At 38.9% G+C, this 21,439-nt stretch overlaps 1 protein-coding gene across 1 annotated transcript in view; it reads left to right on the top strand.

Moving 5' to 3' along the window:
• MTAP (methylthioadenosine phosphorylase) overlaps window positions 1-20,385 on the top strand; it is a 33,534-nt gene extending 13,149 nt beyond the window's left edge. The window contains exons 4-8 of the mRNA XM_068177552.1: window positions 1,567-1,734; window positions 6,843-6,945; window positions 11,585-11,824; window positions 12,345-12,467; window positions 19,475-20,385. Of these exons, the coding sequence (XP_068033653.1) occupies window positions 1,567-1,734; window positions 6,843-6,945; window positions 11,585-11,824; window positions 12,345-12,467; window positions 19,475-19,513 (673 nt within the window). The 3' untranslated portion in view covers window positions 19,514-20,385. The remainder of the gene's footprint in view (window positions 1-1,566; window positions 1,735-6,842; window positions 6,946-11,584; window positions 11,825-12,344; window positions 12,468-19,474) is intronic.
• Window positions 20,386-21,439: the final 1,054 nt, after the last annotated feature.

The following is a 21,439-nucleotide window of genomic DNA, read 5'->3' as shown; positions in this document are numbered from 1 at the left end:
GTCAAGCACAGGATCCATCCTGGGAATCCAGGCAGAAACCTTAGGAGGTGAGATACGAGGCTGTAGCAGGTGTCTAAAGCCCATCTCGCTCTGGAGACAAACTACAGCATACGTCTGAAGGCTGTGGGGGAGACCAGGCTGGGGACTGGCACACTGTGACATAGCTCAGGCCAGGGGTGAACACTGGGGCCTGAGCTTGGAGGCAGGAGCACCCAGACTCACAGGCATCAGGAGTTTCTGTGGAGGCGCAGGCTGAGACTGGCCAGGGCACTTAGGACCCAGTGCTGGACTCAGGGACCTGATTCTTTTTATTCCATTGTTTTTCCATTAAAGCTGCTGACTGCTAACCATCTCTGCAACTACACTTTTGTCTGTGGTTTTACTTTTCTTATCTTTCACGGACTTTGCTCATGTATTTTATTACACCTGGATAACATTTTTCTCATTTTCTCAAATGAACTGCTATGTTGAGTTCTCATAGCTGTACTGTTTAAAATTAGTCTTTGGACCAAAGATGTCTGAGTAACTTGGCTGTGGTTTATCTTCTCCCTGGCATTTATGACCATTTATATAGAAATCTCACAAGTTTACTTTTAGGGGTAAGGTACCTGCAAATTTTTCTTTGGGTTTTGGCTTCTGAATCAGATTGGAAAAGAAGAGGCATGTATATTCTGTAAGAAGATTATGACAGCAATGCAATAAAGCAATAGATCTGTGTGCCTAGTAGCTTGTCAGAAATGCAAATGACAACATGGGAATCCTGACTGACAGTGCTTGATCATGTTGTGTGCAGTTCCTGAATGATCAAATTCTTAGGGCTTTGTGGCCTCTGAAAAAAATCAGTTGAGAAATTTAAGTTCCTTCTTTTCTCTTACATGGTTGAAAATCATTTTCTAATGTGTTTAAGCATGTAAGTGATGTGCTTCTGTAGCACAACAGAGATAGCACAAAAGCATATGCTTATAAGACCAAGTATTTCCTGTCTTGGTGAAAAAGAATACTGCAGCAGTATGAAGTCATACTTTTAATTTATGAAAGCTGTCAGATCACTTAAAGATCAAAGAGAAAAATGTGATGATTCTACTGTTTTCTTTGGAAAGATGACAGAACACAATGTTCTGTGATGTGCCACTCTTTGTGTAGGAGAATACAAGCAATGTTTCTGGGCAGAAAATTTCTGGAGGTGTATATAAATCTTTCCTGTAATGTTTGGAAAGGGGTTTCAGAATCTATGGAACTGACTTAGAAGATTCAGAGAAAAATGCTTATTTTAATCTGGAGGCTGCTGATGTATATTTGATTGTATTTTTAAGATTATTTTCATTACAGTCTTGAACTTAAAATTTTGCATTTGAAAAGAAAATTATACCACTGCTTCTTAAATTGAATTTCAGGAGAAGCTCAATACATTTAGGAAAACAAAATATACCAGAAGTAGCTGAAATGGTCAGTTTCACTTCCAATTTTGTTAGGAGAAATACGTTTCCTGAAATTCTCCTTACTTGGAAGAAGGAAGGCAATTTCAGTCAGATTTATTTTACTCTCTTGCTTCATGTATCTTTGCAGACATGGAAGGCATCATACAATTATGCCATCAAACGTCAATTACCGTGCCAATATCTGGGCATTAAAAGAAGAAAATTGTTCCCATGTATTAGTGACTACTGCCTGTGGTTCATTACGAGAGGAAATACAACCTGGTGATCTTGTCATAATTGACCAGTTCATTGACAGGTGAGTAAGAAGGAGGAAAAAGAGGAGAAACAGGGTTAAACCATATAATAACATGTTAATGTTAAATTAAGTTTTTGTAAAATAAGATGATCGCCTCGGTTCTTCTGTCAAAAAGTAAGATTCATACAAGAAAATATGATAGGAAATGGGAATGTGATTATAAGAAGCTCCATTCTAACGGACACAGAAGTACTGAGCTTTGAAGAATGGCCATAAATGAGCCAAAGTGTAGCTCTGTGGGAAGACGAATAAAAGCACAGGCCATTCCAAGCTTTATGAAGAATCTGAAATTAGATAGAGTGGTACAAGAAAGCACAGTAGGAGTCAGCTAGGTAAATATATGTCATAATAATGAGGTCCTGCAGAAGAGAGATAAATGCAGCACAGTAGCAAAAGAGAGGAGGTTGTTTTAAAACAAGAATAGATGCTTACATATCTTATTTGTTAAGAATCATAAGGAAGTAAATTAGTTTCCAAAGTCTCTACACCAGCTGGTCTTTACCTCCTTGATCATCTGACTAGAAAAATTCAAGCAAATCTGGGGGCAAAATAAAGCTACAGTTAAAGATCACCAGCAACACCAATAATTCAAAGATCTGGCTGCACATTTTAAAGGTAAAATTGCTTTCAATATTTGGAGGAGTATTATATCTTGAAGTCTTATTTCAATATTCCACATAGTTTGAAGTATTTAAAATGGCTTATGCAGGTTCTTTGGGCATTTGTGGTGCTGCTGGTAGTATTTCGTTGCCAACTGAACATGTAAACCTAGATTTGTTCCCCACACTGCAGTGCTATTCAAATTTTGACTTATTAACTTTTTTTTTGCATGTGTAACTGAAATGTTTTTTTCTTGTAAGAGTAGGTTTTAGGTACAGTGTATCTAAATTACTAAGTACCCTGCAGGGTCAAGCCCCATATAAAATGCTTCCTGTATGGGTGAATGTGAGCTATATTGCTGACAATACTCTTTTTTTTTTTTTTTTTTTTTTTTTTTTTTTTTAGTATTGATACTGATTTATGTAGGAAAGATATTAAACAGACTTGGGGACATGGTTCGGATGATTGTGAGTCAAGCAGCAGTTATTTTGACTGCATTATCACCTGACAGACTCCTGGGTAAGTGACAGGAGCCTCTGTTTGCCATTGGTGAACCACACCTGGAATACTGTATCCAGTTCTGGGCTCTACAATGCAATTTGGACATGGACATTCTAAAGAGAGTCCAGCAGCAGACTATGAGGATGCTAAAGGACTGGAGCATCTCTCCTAGGAGAAGAGGCTGAGGCAGTGGAACTGTTCAGCCTGCAGAAGACTAGACTCAAGGGGAATATCACTGATGTGTAGAAATACCTGAGGGAAGGGTGCATAGAAGAAGCCAAGCTCTGTCCAGCAGCGCCCAGGATCAGAGGCATTAGGAATAGACTGAAACACAGGAGGTTCTCTCTCAGCATCAATGAAAACTTTTTACTGAAGGTGACTGAGTACTGGCACAGGCTGCCCAGAGGGGCGGCAGATTCTCCATCCTTGGAGGTACTCAAAGCCATCTGGGTATGGATCAGGACAGCCCATTCGAAGTGGACCTCCAGAGGCCACTTCTACCCTCAACTGTTCTGTGATCTCTGTTTTCATTTAGAGTTTATTCAGGTGGTCACCAGTAGTAAGGTGTAGCCTATTTATGAGCAGTATTTTGTTTGGGCAAGTAAGTTTCTGTTTTGATACAGGCAAGTGGAAACTTGTTGTGACTTGTTTAATGGCATCAGGAAACCAAAAAGCTTCTCAGAAAAGCATGTGAAAATGTTTCAGTGTGGAAAATACAAGTAATATTAATTTTTAAATCACCCCCAAGTGCAGTTTAATTCAGAAAACTGATACATTATAATAGTCTGTCTCTTTTGACAGCTGAATTTCTGTGTCAAATCTTTCTCTCATAATGTTCTATTCTAGGGAGTGTTAAACTGCCAGGTCTTTGAAAATATGGTCTACATTTAGCCCTTCACAGAAGTCTAAGAGGGATTGCTTTATATAAGTCACTATGTCAGCAGTGCTACTGATGGGAAGATATTTTCATGGGACAGAATATTTTAGTTGTCCACCAAAGTCTGAAAAGATGGAATTTTTCTGAAAGACCTTCTAATGGATGGTCTGGGTCATGCAAACAATGTTAATAGTCTTGGAAAGATGGTACTGGTTGAATTTGCAAAAACATTCAGTTATTTTTCTTCAAAGCTATTCTGCCTTCTATATAGTGGTTAACCTATGGCAGGCAGTACATAGGAAAGAAGTTGTGGTCTAGGTGGCAAGGCTTTACTCAGGCCACCATTAAAATCAGTGCCTTCTGGTGTCCAGGTACCTTTTATTATCTGGGCTCTCTCTATATATATTCTCAATAGGGAGAATTCCTATTCTCAATTCTCCTTTTAGGTGTGAAGCAAAAAGAAGAAATAGTGAATAGGAATTGGAGAAGAGCTAGAACTGAGCAGAAAACTGTAGGCAGCTACTGTAATTTGCTCTACTTGGGCATGCACACCATGAAATTAATGACAGGATTGCAGTATAAGGAGTTGTGTAGGACTTCTTCCTAGCATAGGTTTGACTTACAGTGTGAAACACTGAATAGGTGTAATTAGAACTGTATAAGATTTCCAAACTTTTGAGAGGCTAATTCTGCAGGTCATTACCACACCTAGTGTTTGATTCCATATATATTCTCTGCTTTCTTTATGCTTATTATTTTGTGTATTTAAACAATAAAACATACATGTTATTAAATAAATATAAAAATACATACATTGTGTTCTCCTTGCTTCCAAATCCAAAAATAACCACTTGCTACTGTAGGCTGCAAAAGTTGTTCTCTTCTTTAAAAAGGTTCTTTAAAAATCTAGGATTTTTTTTTTCTGCCTTTGACTCCTGTTAGTAAATTGCAGTACTCTTAGTCAGTTGACTATATGAGACTAATTGAGGGCTTTAGAATACTTTCTGTTTGGTTTGCTGCTGCTATTTGCTAGGAAGAGAAGAGCAAGATAGTAACTACTCACTTGAATGACTCTGCTCAGTTGGGTAGATGCAGAAATTAGCTTCTGTAACACCTGCCAGTTTTATTGTTTCAGTTCTCTGTGTCACAAAACCAACTACAATTACTGCAATATTGTCAAACTTCATAATTTTTTGGGTAGAATTTTCTTTCTGTGTCCCTGAAGTTGCAGAGCATACTGAGCCTGCTTTTATACTCATATGCCTGTCTGAATTTACATTTTGTTTTTTAATTACCAGTAGTTTGATAATTCAACACCTCTGGAAGAAGGGTGAAGGTGATGATGGAAATGGTAGAAGGCTGTTTGACACAGATGGAAATGACTGGTTTGTTCATTTGTTTGAGTTGTATTTTGCTTCCTAGAATCAGTCACAGTCAGAATTGCTAGAAAATCTTGTGATACTGTGATAAAACCAAAAAGAAGGAGCAAAAGCCACCTTATTGTCAAATTGAAAGTGTTAACTGTTGTTGTAGGTACAGTGGCTTAATGGGGTTTAATTTCCAGGTGAGTTTAAACTACAACAGATGGAGAAGAGAAATTACCTTAAGTGTGAATACATGTGGTCTATTGCTCAAAGCATTTATGGGTCTTACTGTTGTTACTTAGTCCCATGCAGTTTGTATGAATGATGCTAAACATAGTGGGATTTCTTTATGAGGCCATGTAATGATGTAGCCATTCTCTTCAAAGAACACAGAGTGTCTGAATGTCAGATATTAATATTTATGCATATGAGATCTTTCCTTGGGCTTTTCTGATTGAAAGTGCCTGGCAACAGTATCTGAATACCTTAATGCAGGAAATGGATCGTGGCTTTTACCATTTCCTCCAACTCTAAATAATTCATTAGCAGACAAAATAGAAAAGTGTGAAAAATTGGATATATTCTATTTTCAGCTTTTCAGTATCCCATAAAGGAAGAATTAATTTTAGTGTTTCTACTGATTTCAACAGTTGTATCCCATTTTCCAGATGATTTTAATTTGTCCATCCTTTCCTGTTTTATAATCTCATTCTTAAGAATTGGTGATTGGCAGTACTTCACATTCTTAAGGCATCCTATTGATGCTTTTTTGATACATTTTTTGTTCAAACCTACTCTAACATATAAATTGTATTTTAAACCTTCTTTTAAATATTTTCTAGTGACTTTACTGGGGAACTGTTATAAAAAGCATTACCAGCAGATACTTTGTCTTTCAACTGGGGATTGAATTGGCTACTGTCTTTATTTTCCCCTGTAAAGCACAATATGTGACACACTGCAGGGAAGAAGGGAGTGTCTGAGAACATTATTCCAGATGGTTTGCACCATCCAATTGGGTGGATGCACCAGTGCCATTGGGTGGATTAGCTTGAAGCAGTGCTTTTGAGGGTGAGGTGATAGTGGGTTCCATGTGTTCCAAAATGGCATGCTGAATGGTGATTTCAACATGGTTTGACCATTCCCATCCACTGAAAGAAGAGAGAAAAAGGATTCTTTTACTTGGAAGCTGGCACTGCATGTGTGTGTGTGATCTTTCTGAGAAAATGAAGTTCTCAGAACATCCTGTTCCAAGGTTTTTTCTAGTTGAATTCACACTTCCTTCGTGCTGATAGCTGTTTCTGTAAATTCCTATCCTTTGGGATGTAGGAATGCAGTGATACAAACAATTCTATTTTGAATAGTCTTGTGGTAGTTGAGATTTTATTCCTTCCCTTTTTTAAAGCTTACTTACATGTTTTTCTAGAGGTTACATGCCTGACTATTGGATTAGCTGGCTGTTTTGCAGTAGAATCACATCACAAAAGGGCTGTTTGTGTCATTTAGGAACAAATCAGCTGTCAAATTCACTGTCTTGGTTAACAAAAGATTGTCATAATGAATTGACAATGGACTAATGAAGTATCAGTTCTATAGTCTCCAGCTCAATTCTCAAAGGTTTGTACAGAGGCAGAACAGGATTACAGGTGGTCACTAATATCATCCTGATATTTTCTTCTGCCCCCAGGGATGCTGTGTTTTTGTATTTGTACCAATTTGTTGCTTTCTCTTTCTGTTCTATCTAAGCAAGTTTTCTGCTTTTCTAGGACAACTAAAAGACATTGTACTTTATATGATGGACAGCATTCCACTCTCTCAGGAGTATGTCATATTCCAATGGCTGAGCCTTTCTGCACCAAAACCAGAGAGGTTAGTGAATTCTGTAATAGTATTAAGAAATGTTGTTTTTATGGCACTTATTTGTGATATATTAGTCTAATTGTGCATTCTTAGAATATAGAGGCAATATGCAAATTTTTATCCTTTTTCTCAGATACATCATGGTATTAAGGACGAATAGCATTTAGAAAGTATGGGAAGTAAAAGAACTTGTGTCTGTCTTCCTAAGTCAGTTGGCAACATATTTTCCCAGAGTCTTAATAACAGGACAAAAGATCTTTGTTTTAATCAGGTAACCAGCCAAGAAAGCAATGAAGTGAATAAAGCAGATAGGATTAGAAATTAGTTCAATTTTTTCTGAATAAAGCTGCACCTATGGTAAAGGCACTCTACATACTCAAATATTTAAACAAGTAGTGTTTAAAGTAGTGTTTCACAAGAATTGCAGTATTGCATTTGTGCTTTTGTGTATTGTAGAGGTGGGTGGTGGTGGAGAGTCAAGGCTTAGGATGTTAAGCATGGAAACAAGCCAAATTGTATTTGCCATTTATTCTTAGTTGTTGCTCTTAGTTGCGTCACTTCAAGATTTTCAGGCTTCTCAGACTACAGAGTATGGAACACTTCTCTATTTTTCAGCACCTTTATAAGCTTCTGGGAGGAGTGCATCTGATTAAATATATCACCTTAGTGTATTCCTACAGTTGAAGAAAAAGGAAGGTGAAGATTAAACTGCATGTTTTGTGGTGTTGTGGAATGCTGTGATCAGTAGCTGCAAGGAGGTACATTTTTCAGGGGAACAGGAGTACTTACAGAATCAGTCATATTCATCTAAGAGACCTGCTCTCTACAATCAAGGCAAAGTTGAATTGTGAAGCAGGTGGCACAAATAACCAGACCATTTACAGACATTTGGACTACTGAGCTATTCTGCTTTGGTCGCCAATTTGCTTCAGTGTCATTATGTGCTATTTTTGTTAATTGGCCACACTGGTTTAGAGATATTCGCACTGGGAATCAAGGTGTTTTACAATGAGCTAAAGATATTTTAGGTCTCATGAAGAAACAAACCACTGCATATTATACATGTGCATGCTTTTGCCCTTTTTTCAATGAGCAGTAAATTATGCAAAATACTTTGCATTTTTCTTATTTTTCTTGCAAAAAGAGCCTAGCTACATGCTCTTACCAAATATTAGTTGATATTTCGTTACTTTCTACTGTGAACATGATGTCATGTCGCAGCAGATGCAAGGAGTTTATTAAGAAATTGATTAAAAAGTGTTATTACTTTGGTGATTGGCAGCATTTCACGTTGTCTTTTTTTTTTAAAGTAATACTCATACATAAGACATTTCCTGAGACTGCAGGAAACAGTTTTTTTCGGTTGGTAACAAGCTAGAGATGTTATTTGGGTTTTACATTTTTTGAAAAGCCAGCAGAGAAATGTGCCTTTTCAAACAGAGAAAAAACATTTAGGTACTTCCCTGTCTCACATGTGATCATTATATCATTAGCTTGTGCATTCTGATCAGCCTGAGAGATATTTTAAAGAACATGTGGGTTTTGAGCTCTTTGTGAGACAGAGAAGGAGAAATTTCACTTCATTTGAAAATATCAGATAAAAGTGATTTAATTTTTTTCCTGAAACTGTGTCTGAAAATTGTTCAGCCCAGTTTATCCCAGTTCAGAGGAATTTAATAGACAAGTGCTATAATAATAATAATTTTTTTAAAAATTGTGAATGTAATATATTTAAGGAATTTTGCAACAAAACATCTGAAACCTTCATATTATATTGCATATGTGCAAATACATTAAATTTAGTAGTTTAGTTGGTTTATGCACTGTAAGTTAAATGAGAATCAAAATGGAGTTTGTCTTTTTCTCTAAAAGTTTTGAATAATATAGGGTATCTTGGGTATTGCTGCTTTTAGAAATTGAGGCTCAACAGCATCTTATAGGCAGTAAAGCTGGAACTTCGTAAAGAGTTTCATAAAGATACTGCTCGTGTGTGGTTATGTCATGTCAGTTGGTCTGTTGATTTATTAACAATGTAATTAACTGGCATTCCTCTAAACATATATTCAGAATTAATAGCATCAATAAACCAAAATATCAGGTGTGATTAATACTAGATAATCTTACAGCACAGAACAATTCACAGAATATTAAGGGGTTATAAAGGACCTTGAAGATTATCTAGCCCCAACTGCCACTGCCATGTGCAGGGATACCTTCCACTAGATCAAGTTGCTCAAGGCCTTATCCAACCATGCCTTAAACCCTTACAGTGTTGCAACACATGGGCAGCCTGTTCCAGTGTCTAACCACTCTCACATTAAAAAATTTATTCCTAATATCTAACCTTAATTTCCCCTTTTTCAATTTGTGGCTGTTACTCCTTGTCTTATCACTACAGTTCCTGACAAGGAGTCCCTCTCCTCCTTCCCTGTAGAACCCTTCAGATATGTGAAAGTTGCTATGAGGCTTCCCCACAGCCTTCTCTTCTCCAGGCTGAACAGCCCCAACTTTCTCAGCCTGTCTTCATAGGGGAGGTGCTCCACTGCTTTTATCAATTTCTTGGCCCTTTTCTGGACTTGTTCCAACAGTTCCATGCCTTTCTTACAGTAAAGACCCCAGAGCTGGATGCAGTATTCCAGTAGGGCCTCACCAGATCAGAGCAGAGGGACAGAATCCCCTCCCTTGCCCTGCTGCCCACGCTGCTCTGGATTCAGCCCAGGATCCCATTGCCTCTCTGGTCTTGGAGTGCTCATGGCTGGGTCATAATGAGTTTTTCATCAACCATCACACCCAAGTCCTTCTCGGCAGGGCTGCACTCAATCACTTCTTCCAACCTGTAGGTGTGTCAGGTGTTGCCACAACCCAGGTACAGTGCAGACTTACCCGTTTACATGCATCTGCAGTGGCAGATGTGGGTGCTCCAGCTTTATGTTGTTGTGCTGCTCCACAAAATCCACTGCTCCACACTACCCACTGATCTGCATGCCAGGGAGAAGGCACCCCACACTTGAGCTGTTGCTGCTTGTTGCATCTGTTTGTTTTGAGTGTAGGCTTCTCACAGTGTTTTGCAGGGAAACTGCTCCACAGAGCATAAATCATGATGCTAAGAAATTGCTTCTAGTGGTGTCAGACTAGGTTTTTCACTGCTGCTGTGTTATGAAGGTCCCTCCTGGCCTACCACAATTTTTGGAAGAGCTTTTGCTTTCTTTTCTATCTTTTATTTTTTTGCTGATGGCCATTTAAAATAGATGTCATTGTAGTTCCTTCCACTTTCCTACTCAGGACAGTGATGGGCATCCTAGTCCCATTTATCTAGGCTGGTATCCTCTTATTCCAAGTGTATCAACTGGCATTATCCAGGCCAATTACCAAGAGAGAAAGTCAGGATTATTCTACCATGTACGAGGTTCTCATTGAAACTAAAAAAAAACTGATGGGAAGTTGTCTTGGTCTGAAAGACAGGTGTCTACTAGGGAAGGCAGGAGCTTCCCTTGGAATGGAGAATGTAAACTCCTTCCCTATGAATTATTGTAATTTTGAAATTAAGGGGCTCTTAGGCAAAAGGATATGAGAATAGGAGTAACAGTTCATTACTAGTGAGTGTAATAAAGCAAACAAAACTAACATTGGCATTAACACCAAACAGCCAGGAACTTGCTCCCAGCCTTCTCAGCCATGGCACTTTCCCCTCTGGTGCAGTTCCGGGCACAGCCAGCAGGGGCGCTGCCGCTCCCGGTGGGCGGGGCCGGTGCGGTGACTCCCCCACGGCTGCAGGGGGATCCTGGGATCCTGCTCAGCTTCATCCTGGTGCTGAGCAGGACTCTGAGGAGCATCGAGCCCACAGCAGAATAAGCGGGACCGAGCTGGGCTCTGGCGGCAGCAGCAAATTTCCTTTCCAAAGCAGCAGTTCGGACCATCCTCCTCCAAAGTCGCAGAGCAAGAAAGCTAGCAGCTGCCCCAACCCTCCTTTACCTGTCCCACTCCCCTGAGCCTGGCCAATTCTTTTGTTTTTCTTCAGTACCCTGTTTTTCCTTAAGTACTCAGTTATTAAAGTTTCCTAGCAACTTATGGGAAAAATTCTGTAAGTAAAAAGGAGCAAAAGGAAGGAAACCTAACTCCCAACAGACTACATGCTATATGTCCAGTATACAGCTCAGCCACTGGCATGGGAAAATGTGGTAATAATTTCTGCACAGATTCCCAGGGTACTCTTTGAAGTATGTGCTTGTAAAGTATTAGTTTCAAAATAGAAATTTCTTACTACTGTTTTCACTGACTCAACTCCACCATGTGATAATGTAGTGCTCAATGGAATGCATTTACCTGCAGTTCTGCCTGCAATGTAGGCACAGTCTAAATGTACAAAAAAATCTGCTTCCCAGTTTTCTTGGTCTGCATTGAAAGCAGTAATCCAACTGATACTAACAAAATCAGATGAGTTCAAGTTCATCCCTGTTGGTAGGACTATTAATTTTTCATGTTGGGTGAGGAAAATAAAACTCATCTTTGGTTTTGGACAGCTGTAGTCATATGAAATGTGACTACTCTGTATAAAGCTAACTTCTTTTGTGTGCAAGTTTTTGATGGAATGCAAAGGCAGTGCACGAAGGGAATTATTTCCTTTCTTCAACATTGGCATGTTTTGCAGGTTCTTATTGAGACTGCCAAAAAGCTGGGGCTCCAGTGTCACTCCAAGGGGACAATGATTACAATTGAAGGCCCACGTTTCAGCTCTCGAGCAGAAAGCTGTATGTTTCGCAGTTGGGGAGCTGATGTTATCAACATGACTACAGTGCCTGAAGTGATTCTTGCAAAGGAAGCTGGAATGAGTTATGCTAGTATTGCCATGGCAACAGATTATGACTGCTGGAAGGAACATGAAGAAGCTGTGAGTGAAACTTTTTTCCTCTGTTGTTGCCCTGAGAATTTGGATGAGAATGTGTAGGTTTTGATCAGAGATGGCATACTGTACTAAATGTATTCTTAATGACGTTAGAATCCCTGAGTTATTCTTGAAGAATTATTGTGAAAGTAAAAATAGAGTCAATTGTTGTTATTACATTCATTTTCATGAACCTGCCTCACTACTAGTAAATCTTTTGTTTCCTGTTGTCTGAATCAGGGGGTCTGTGGATATGAAGCTCATGAATTCTGTGTGACTTGTCTTGTGACTCGATTGGTCTGGTGATTTTTCCTTTTGCAAAATAATGTATATGTTTTAGTTCTCCTATTTGTTTGCAATAAACAAATATAAACCATACACACATAGAGGAAAAAACATCTGTACTATCTAAAAAGACTGATATTCTAAGGCTTCACTTTTAGACTTCTGACTTAAATTTATTTGGGTGTTTAAAATGTGTGCCATCAAAATGGAGAGATACCACTCATTTGTATTGTATTTCTAGGTTTCAGTGGATAAAGTTTTAAAGACGCTGAAAGGGAATGCAAATAAGGCTACAAGCATACTTCTTACTGCCATACCTCAGATAGGCTCCATGGAATGGACCAGCACCCTGCACACTCTGAAAGTAAGTACGCGAATGAGGCAGGGACAGTGTATGTGTGTGCATACGCAACACAGGTGTATGTTACAGGATGTTTTTGCTTAAATCAAAATGTTTCAGAGTAAACGCTTCAAGAAACCAAATTCATTCAAGAAGGGCAGACAGATTCTACACGATTCTTGCAAGTTTTGTTGCCAAGATCTAATTTCAGTTTTACAAGAAGTTTTGGAAAATGTTAAAAAAACTGGATAGCTATATATGGTTGATGAAGTGAGACATCAGCCATAAGATGTTCATAAGCTACAAATAAATGAGATACAAAGTAAGATACAATTACATATGTGAGTATCCAAATGAAACCCTGATTTTGGATCTTAGCACTAAGAAGAATCAAGAACAAGAGACTGAACCAAACCAAAAACATTATGTTTACTTTAATATGTAGAACAGGAAGAGTCTTAAAATGTATGTGTAATAACCAATTTTAAATTATTAGAATAGTGTACTCCGTAGGTTTTAAGTCCAAGATGCATTAAAAAATAGGGAAAAGAAAACATTTCAAAATATATTGGCAAGGGAGTTCTTAAGCAGAATTTTTCTTAGACAAGGTTTACTTGTTTTTTTTATCGACAGTATCACAGTATCACAGTATCACAGGCATACTTGAGATTCTTTTATAGGTATAACAAAGAGGGGAAAAACAATGTTAAAACAGTTTGGATGTCTATCCAGCTTCTCAACAAACTTTTTTTGACTGGGTTGAGATAAGGACCAGGAGAGATCATTCATCAAATACTGTCACAAGCAAAACAGGCTCAGCTTAGAGATCTTAATTGAATTTATAACTAACAAAATCAGAGCAGGATAATTCCACTCCTGGCTTCTATGAATATTTAAGAATTATTATCAAAATTACACTCAGCATATAATCCTTAGTTAGAACAACAAAAAACTACTAAACTAAACAGAAGAGAAAATTCTCTACATTTAGTCTAAGGTACAGTCACTACACAGAACCAAAAAGACAAATTACACAAAAAATCCACCCCTAGATTTTCACTACAATTACAATACAAATTTCCCACTATCATTCTACTCAATTTTGTGATTTAATACTTATTTTGCTCATTATTTCTCCCAATTAATATCCTTATCTCAAAGTCCTCATGTTTGCCTGCATTATCTACCAAAAATGTTGCAATTTTGACACTGGCCAAATGTTAGTGTACCCATGAAAAATCATTCTTTTGTTCTTCTCTGCTATAGTTGAGGAGAGGAGGGGGAAAGAAAAAGAAATTAAAAGGCTCATGGGGTGAGATAAGGATCAGGACAAAACACTCTAAGGGCAAAACAGGCTCAAAACTTTAAAAGTTATAAAGAAAAACTTTATTAACAGAATTAAAAGAGGATAATGAGAACTAAAACCTTGAGAACACCTCTCCTCCCCTGCCCCAGCCCCTTCCTACTGACAGCAAAGAGAGATAAAGCATGGGGGTTTTAGTTTTAGAGTTTGTCACCTCTAAAAATCTTCAGTTTGCTTAGGGAGGGGAGTCTCTTTTGCAATGCCATGGGATCTTTCTCACAGGACACAGTTCTCTGTGAACTTCTCTAACATGGTTCTAATTTTCACAAGTAGCAGTCCTACCCAATCTGCTACAACCTGAGTCTCTCCCAAGAGCAGACAGTTTTCCCACAACTGTTTTTTGTGGGCCATTTTAGTTCATGGGGTATAGTCTTTTAAGGATGAGCTGTTCTAGTCTGGAAGCAAGGCTCCTCTTCCTCTACCTCTGGAAGCAAGAGTTCTCTCTCTGTTCAAGCCTCTGTTCAGATCACAGATCACAGCTTTTCAGCATCCACACAATCCAGCGTGAAGCACCTTTTTCTTACAAGCTGCAGGTGAATCGTGCATCCCCCATGCACTTCATGAATTACAGAGAAACAGTTTGTTGTATTATAATCCTCACCGTGGCTTGCAGAAGAATCTCAGCTCTGATGTTTGGAGCATCTCCTCTTCCCCCTCCCTCCTTTTCACTGACCTTAGTGTCACTGTCTTGTTCTCCTCACATGTCTTCACCTTTCCCTTTTCTCTGACTCGGGAGAGAATGGGTGTTCATAGGTTTGTTTGTTCTCAAGTTCTATCAGTTGAAAGGTTCTTAAAGAGTTGTGCTGAAAGATTTGATTTTGTCTGGGCTCTGCATCAGGGAATTGCTTGCCATGCCTCTCGTTGCTGATCATGTGGTCCCCACCGGCACTATGCCAGCCATGCTGACCACCACGGTGCCAGCTCCACTTAGTGCCTCCCTTTGTGCAGGGTGCCAAAAAGGAGAAGCTGCTGCTGCTGCTGCTTCTCCCCTTCTGTTTGTGGTGCGGCAGGCTAGAAGTGGCCAGGAAGGCAAAGTCCATTGCTGGCCGTGCCAAGATGGCAGTGGCCATGTGGCCACTCCTGGCCCCAGCCACTCTGGGTCTCATCTGCAGGATCGCTCCCAGTTCTGGCTGCAGGGCTGCTCTCTGCTCCAGGCATGGTCTAGTGGACCTGCCAGGAAGGGGACCGGTGGCCCCTGTCACCACCCCTCCAAGCAGAGGAAGAAAAGAGAGTTCCTAGGGTTTTGTCTTCCTTAAATATGTTACCATAGAGGTGTTACCAGATTTTCTAATGGGCTGCAGGGCCACAGCTGCTTCACAGTGGGCTGCACCACGGCCTGCAGGGGAATCTTGGCTCCAGTGCTTGAAGCACCACCTGCCCCTCCTTCTTCACTGACCTTAGTGTTTGCAGAGTTCTCACAGAGTTTTCTTGGTGTCTGCACATGTTCTCACTCCACTCTTCTCTGGCTTCAATTACAACTACACAACCCCTTTTAGTTTTGAATTGTGCTTTAGTATGTTATCACAGAGGCATTACCATCATTTGTAATTGGCCCAGCCATGGCCAGCAGCACATCCATCTTTGAAGCCACCAGAGATTGGCTGTGCTGGGCATGGAAGAAGCTTCCAGCAGCTTCTCACAGAAGTCACCTCTGTAACCCCCCCCAGCTACCAAAACCAGGCCACACAAAACCAATATGTCATATCAGTGATTCTCGTCTCTAGTTTAGTCAGTGTCATGAAGGGAAGACTTGTTCAGTAAAATGCACATCAGCCACTTCTTAAGCATAAATGGCCGTGTCTGGTTTGTAGAATTCTAACCCAAATTTTTGAAATTAGTCTTTTGCTAATTCTTTACTGAAAAACCTACTTTTCTTTAGGAGTGCCTGAATTATCTTTATGATTCCTCACCTGGTTATCTGAAACAGTTATTTTAATGTTCCCTCTGTACATATGAGAGGTAACTGACTTTTTCCTTTCCCTTTTGCATTTGTTAGGAAGTTGTATCATTGGATGGATAAGGGAGGCACCAGAATCACTGTTGCTTCTTCCCTCTAATCCATGGAAAACATTTTCAGAGAATGGGACTGCACATTTTAAAACAGGTGCCTAGCTATACAGCAGACTCAAAGTTTGAACAAACAATATAAAATGTGCTAGATATTCCTCAGGCATTTTTTTTCATACTGGCATGAAAGGAAATGGTTCCCAAGTATATTATGCTGCTTGAGTGCTGATGAATCTGCCTTGGTTTCTGGCAGGCATATTTCAGTGAGCAGTGTCCTCCTGTGTTCCTTTTCATGATTGTCTTGAATCTTCTTTGGGAGTGAAAGAGAGCTGGCACTACATTTGCAATATTCCCCTTTAATGAACAGCAGCTGTTTTTTCAGTTCATTGTCAAGTGCTTCTTCCAGCTTAGTCCCCTAATTACTGTTTGCTGAAAAGAAAATGTAATGCACCAGAGGAAGGGTGACTCCATCCTCATGTTGCTTCTTAATTCTTTTTCTCTTAAATATGTACTGCCTCATATAAATGATGAATAATGAAATAGTTTCACTTACAATTCTTAGGTGTTTATATTCGTTACATATAGGTTTGAGTGATAGTGTACTGAGAAAGAGAGTTGATCTGAAGGCACTGGAAGAGCTGGAAACAGGCAGTGGGGATTGAAATTTTATATCAAGAAAGTAGGAGCCAAAAATGTTAATGATTTGAAAGAACAAGAACTCTGGAATAGTGAGAAATTTTGAAGCTCCAGAGGCTTTGGAGGCTTCCTTTAATTTTACATAGGAACATCAAGAAAGGCTACAAATGTTCCTGTTTGGGGAATTCAATGGTGTTAAAGCAGATGAAGGATTGGTGTTAATGAATGAGAGAGGCAATTTTGCAGGGAAGTAAAGAGAAAAACACATGTATATGCCTCTGTACAGCTATGTAAGTGAACAATAAATTTTTTTTAAACTATTGTTTTGTAGTGTACTTCAGTATATTTTATAGTGTGAGTTTTGAAGGCCGGATGATGGAGTTTATTGAACTGTTTTGGAGCTTTTTTCCTAGAGCTTGAAGGCAGCACATCTTGCCTGCACTGTGGAAATGTGTTAAGGAACACAGACAAGGAGCAAGCTGAGTAAGAATGCAGCTGGTACACTACTATCAGTGACAGCATATATCCAAGCCATAGCTGTGCATATCAAACGGGCAAATGTCTGGTTTAGTGTTGGGGAAGCTTGTGAAACAGTAAAGCTCTGTATAGACACAGATTTTCTTCTCCAAGATCTGTAATCTGTCTGCTTTGACAGGAGAAACTTCACCTGGCAGGAGAAAATGTGCTGTCAGTCTCTGCCCACCTGTATTTCTCTGTCTCCTTGTGTGGAAGTATTAATCCCAGATCAACACACATGCCAGTGGTGTCACCTCTGAATCTTGCAGTAATTTTGAGGAAAGACTGTGGTGTTGAAACAACATGTCCAAGGCCTGTTTTTTTTTAATAAAGGATAGGCTGCTTGCCATTGCTTCTCTTTACTGTTGTCATTTAATTTTTGATATGTCAGTGAGTGTGAATGTACTTTGAAAGTTTCTATTTTTTTAACTGGCTAAGATGTCTGTAAGCCAGTATTTTGTGGCTTTCTTGCTGTAAAGAGATAATTTTCCAGTGTCCAGTTAAAGCCCTCACTCTTTCAGAACAGGGTATGACCACATGGTATTTATGTCATGTGTCAGGAAACACAGATGATGCTTTTGATCACAGTGGTCCAAGTGATTTCTGATTGGTGTCAAGGAAATTTCTGCATAGGCTGGTCAGTCATGGGTAACATACAGCTGGGTATGCTGTTTACTGAGAAGAGTTGTTTAGTGAGGTGAGAATTACTGACAGTTTTTGCTGTAATCCTCATGAAATTGTGGCATTCAACATCCTATGAACAGCAAGTAAGGCGATTAACAGTACAATTGCTGAAGTTCAGGTGAGCGTACTTGTTTTCAATCAATGAATTAGTATGTACAGTCTTGTAGGAGATAGGTCTGAAGAGTCAAGGAGCTCCAGAAAGTTGGCAGGTCTTTAAGGGCAGCGTTCTCCAAGCACAGTACCAGTCCACAGAACGATTTTGACTGAACAGGAAACAGCTCTAGTGCACAAATGCAGCATTTAAGGGTTGGAAGCAGAAACAAGTTGCAAAGAGAGAACCCAGATGGAAGTGCAGGTATGTTAGGGATGCTTTCAGGACAATGGGAGCTTGTCTATAGTTGACAATTGGAAGAGATATCAAAGACAGCAAGAACTGCAGCCAATGCATTGATAACAAAAACTCATCATGTAAAACATGGGCTCATTGCCCATAAGTAAATGAATTGGTGGCAGCAGACAATTTCATATGGAAACTGATAAAGTAGAATTTTTTTAATCTTTGCTAAGAAAAGTATGAGTTAGGAAAAAACTTTCCTGTTGAGAAGAATTCTAGCTCATCATAACTAGGAATTGAGCTCTCTACCTTTATTACAATAAGGCTCAGTCCCATCTGAGCCTAATCTGTACAATAATGGTAAAAGGAATGTCCTGTTAGAACTGATTTTTATTTTTTACAGTGTGGCTGTAAGATCAGCTTGTGGTAAGGTGTCAGAGCTTTTGTAAGTGTTTCCTAGGTAAATTTCTTGGCTCTGTGAGGAAACCTGCTGGTACTGCCTGCCTTTTTCTTGAACTTCTGTACTAGCCTGTGAGAAATGTATTTGTCAGATCTCTGATACAAGAAAAAAATGCTGTATTTTGAGAGTTGTGGTAAGTGAATACTCTAGGGTAGTTTAGACTGGGTAAGGTAACTGTAGATGTATTTCAATACACTTCATCAGGAAGTCACTTGGGCATTTATGTGATTTGACAGGTAACAAGTTGAAGGGCATCAAGCTTAGTATTTTTTCAGTCATTTCTTCTAGTCTATCTCAAACTGAAACTTACATTCCTAAGTTCTCTGTATAGAACTCTAATCTTGTAAATATCTTCGAGTAATTTTCTTCCTCAAAAAATATCTCATCAGTGATACTGGTCAGTGAATGTACATATATGATCACAGTATATTGTCTCAGGTGAGTAAAGTGGAGGAGGAAAATTCATCAAGGCTTCACTTCAACTGTAGTTCAATTGGTCTACATGCAGGGGTACTTGCAGGCCAAGGACTTCTCACAAAAGCCGAGATTAAAATGTTTCTCAGACCCTGCCCTTGAATGTGGCTAATGTCAAAATTGCCTGTCCCTACATAACTTGAGTATTTCATTCACTCAGTCAGTGCCATCTGGCTGGTTTCTGTTCTTGATAGCTGTACTTCAGAATTATGGAGAGTCATGTAGAGGTCACAGAAAGCATGCTGCACAGTTTTTCATTTGTCATCTGTAAGCCCAAAGTTCATAAATTAATGTTTTTGTAATATGTTTGTTCTTCTCCATACCAATAAGCCTATCACGTAGCTTTGCAAAAGTTGTAATGAAAACTCGTGTGTGTATGCCCTCCTTGTAATTATATTGACTTCTGTAGTGTTGGCAAAAATTGGAGATACTATGCATGTGGAAGGATTTACACGTTAGTACCCAAATGGAAGGTACATAATCTACCATTACATTGAAAAGTAATTCTCTCTGCATTAGCAAAAGAAGCATTTATCTCCTGTGACTTTGTATTTCAGACAACGGTGCAGTGTTCGGTCATCCTGCCAAAGCAGTAACAACCTGGATGAACCTTGAAGTTTCAGTGCTTTCAAGGAAGAGTGGATCACTTTCGAACTTTCAGAGGTCATAATATCTTCAACAATCATTACAAGCTTAAAAGAATGGACTAAACATTGACTGATGATCATGTGTAAGGCTGCTGTTAAAATCTTTGTTGGTTTGATCACATATAAGATGGTAAAAATCAGATTTTGAGTATGTTTTCAACTATAAATAGCCATACTGACAAACTGTATCTGACAGAGAAAAAAAAGTCAGTATCCTTTTTTCAGTGGTACCTTTTAATTGATGGTAGAAAGGAAAGTCTAAGTAATATTGTTGTTGCAGTTTCATAAAATAAGGTTTAAGAAAGCAGATTCACAGGCTATTTGTGTTGCTGTTTCTACCTCCCATCTTTTCCTTCAACAAGGCACATGGTTACAGTTCACTTCAGAAACACAACAGAAAAACTGAACAAACAATTTCAAATTAAAATTATACTATTTTTATACATTATCCATATTTTTTATTCCAGTGATTTTTTTAAAAGCAGCATATTTGTTTTGTGTGCTAGAAGACCTGGTGGTTCTGTCACAGCAGCAGTTTTGTAATGAGTTAGTGTTGGGGACTGAAGTAATGGCTAAACCAAATTCGTGCCTGAAGATATACTTAGGTAATTTCCAGAACTGTGCAAAAAAAGTACTTTGCTGACAGTGTCCCAAACATACCCCTTTTCTGCTTTATTGAACAGCTCCAATTTTAGTTCCTGTATTAAGTGCTGAATGTGCTCAAGTGGTTTGAATGTATGCATTTCAATTTTTTAATACAGTTTTATTTTAATAAAATAACCTGCTACTTCTTGTCTAGTAAATAAAACGAATGAAACGTATGCTTCTCCAAGATGTGTGGAAATCTGGGATGGGGGGAAGTTTATTTACTTCTAGTCATTATGTCTCACAATTATTTTTGCCATTGATGAAACAGATTGGTGATGATACCCTGTAAACAGCACTTTCAGAAAGACACTTTTTAGAAAATACTGTGTTGCTCAGAACTTTAGGTTCTAAGTCCCTGAACAGCAGGGATTGCTGAGGCAGAGGTGGATCAGAATGCAGAATGCAGAAATATGAACAGTAAGGATCCTCATAATACTGTAAAAAAAATACTAATCCAAAGGGAAACAGAAGAAAGCAGGTACACAAGCATTTTAGCTTCCTAGGGTTTTTCTGTTAAGACACCCAGTCTCCTACTGTGAAAGTCTTTAGATCTGGATGTATTCTTCCTAGCAAAGCCAGTAGAGGTGCTGGGGTACTGGGGAAAATAGCTTAACCAGTTTTCTATATTTCCTGGTCTTTTTTTAAGAATTTGGATTGCAGGAGCCAGAGCTTAAACATACCTTTCATTACCTTCCACTAAGCCAAATCATATATCTTGCCTTAAGAATGGTTTCCATTTTTATCTTTCTTCCATAGGCAGTTTTGGTGAAATGGATCAGAGCAAGGAAATTCATATCTGAGTGTTCTCAGAGGAAGGTTTTTCTGGGTGTCCATTTTCAATCCCCTTGGGTTTCTGTTTTTGTATTTGGTAGTGACATATAATGGTAATTGTTATGCTTTTTTTTTGGCTTATATATTGGGTACTTAGTGTCACAGGAGAGTGACACAGAGGAGGTCCATAGGTAGTGGGTTCTGTTATACATTTCTGTTACAAATTCTTCATATGCAAGACTAGGTGAGAACACTAGATAAGAATGGCTGCATCCAAAGAGTTACAGCTCAGTGTCCAAGTGGAAACCAGGAGCAGATGGTTTCCGTCAGAAGTCTGGGACCAGTACTGTGTAGTATTTTCATCAGTTAAGTAAGATATTGGGATTGAGTTTGTGGAAGGCAAAAGCACCAAGCTGAGTGGTGAGTGAGGGAAGGGATGCCATCCAGAGGGACTTT

The sequence above is a fragment of the Anomalospiza imberbis genome, chromosome Z (assembly GCF_031753505.1).
Source record: "Anomalospiza imberbis isolate Cuckoo-Finch-1a 21T00152 chromosome Z, ASM3175350v1, whole genome shotgun sequence".
In the NCBI taxonomy this organism is placed as follows: domain Eukaryota; kingdom Metazoa; phylum Chordata; class Aves; order Passeriformes; family Viduidae; genus Anomalospiza; species Anomalospiza imberbis.
This window is presented reverse-complemented; position numbering and strand designations above follow the sequence as displayed.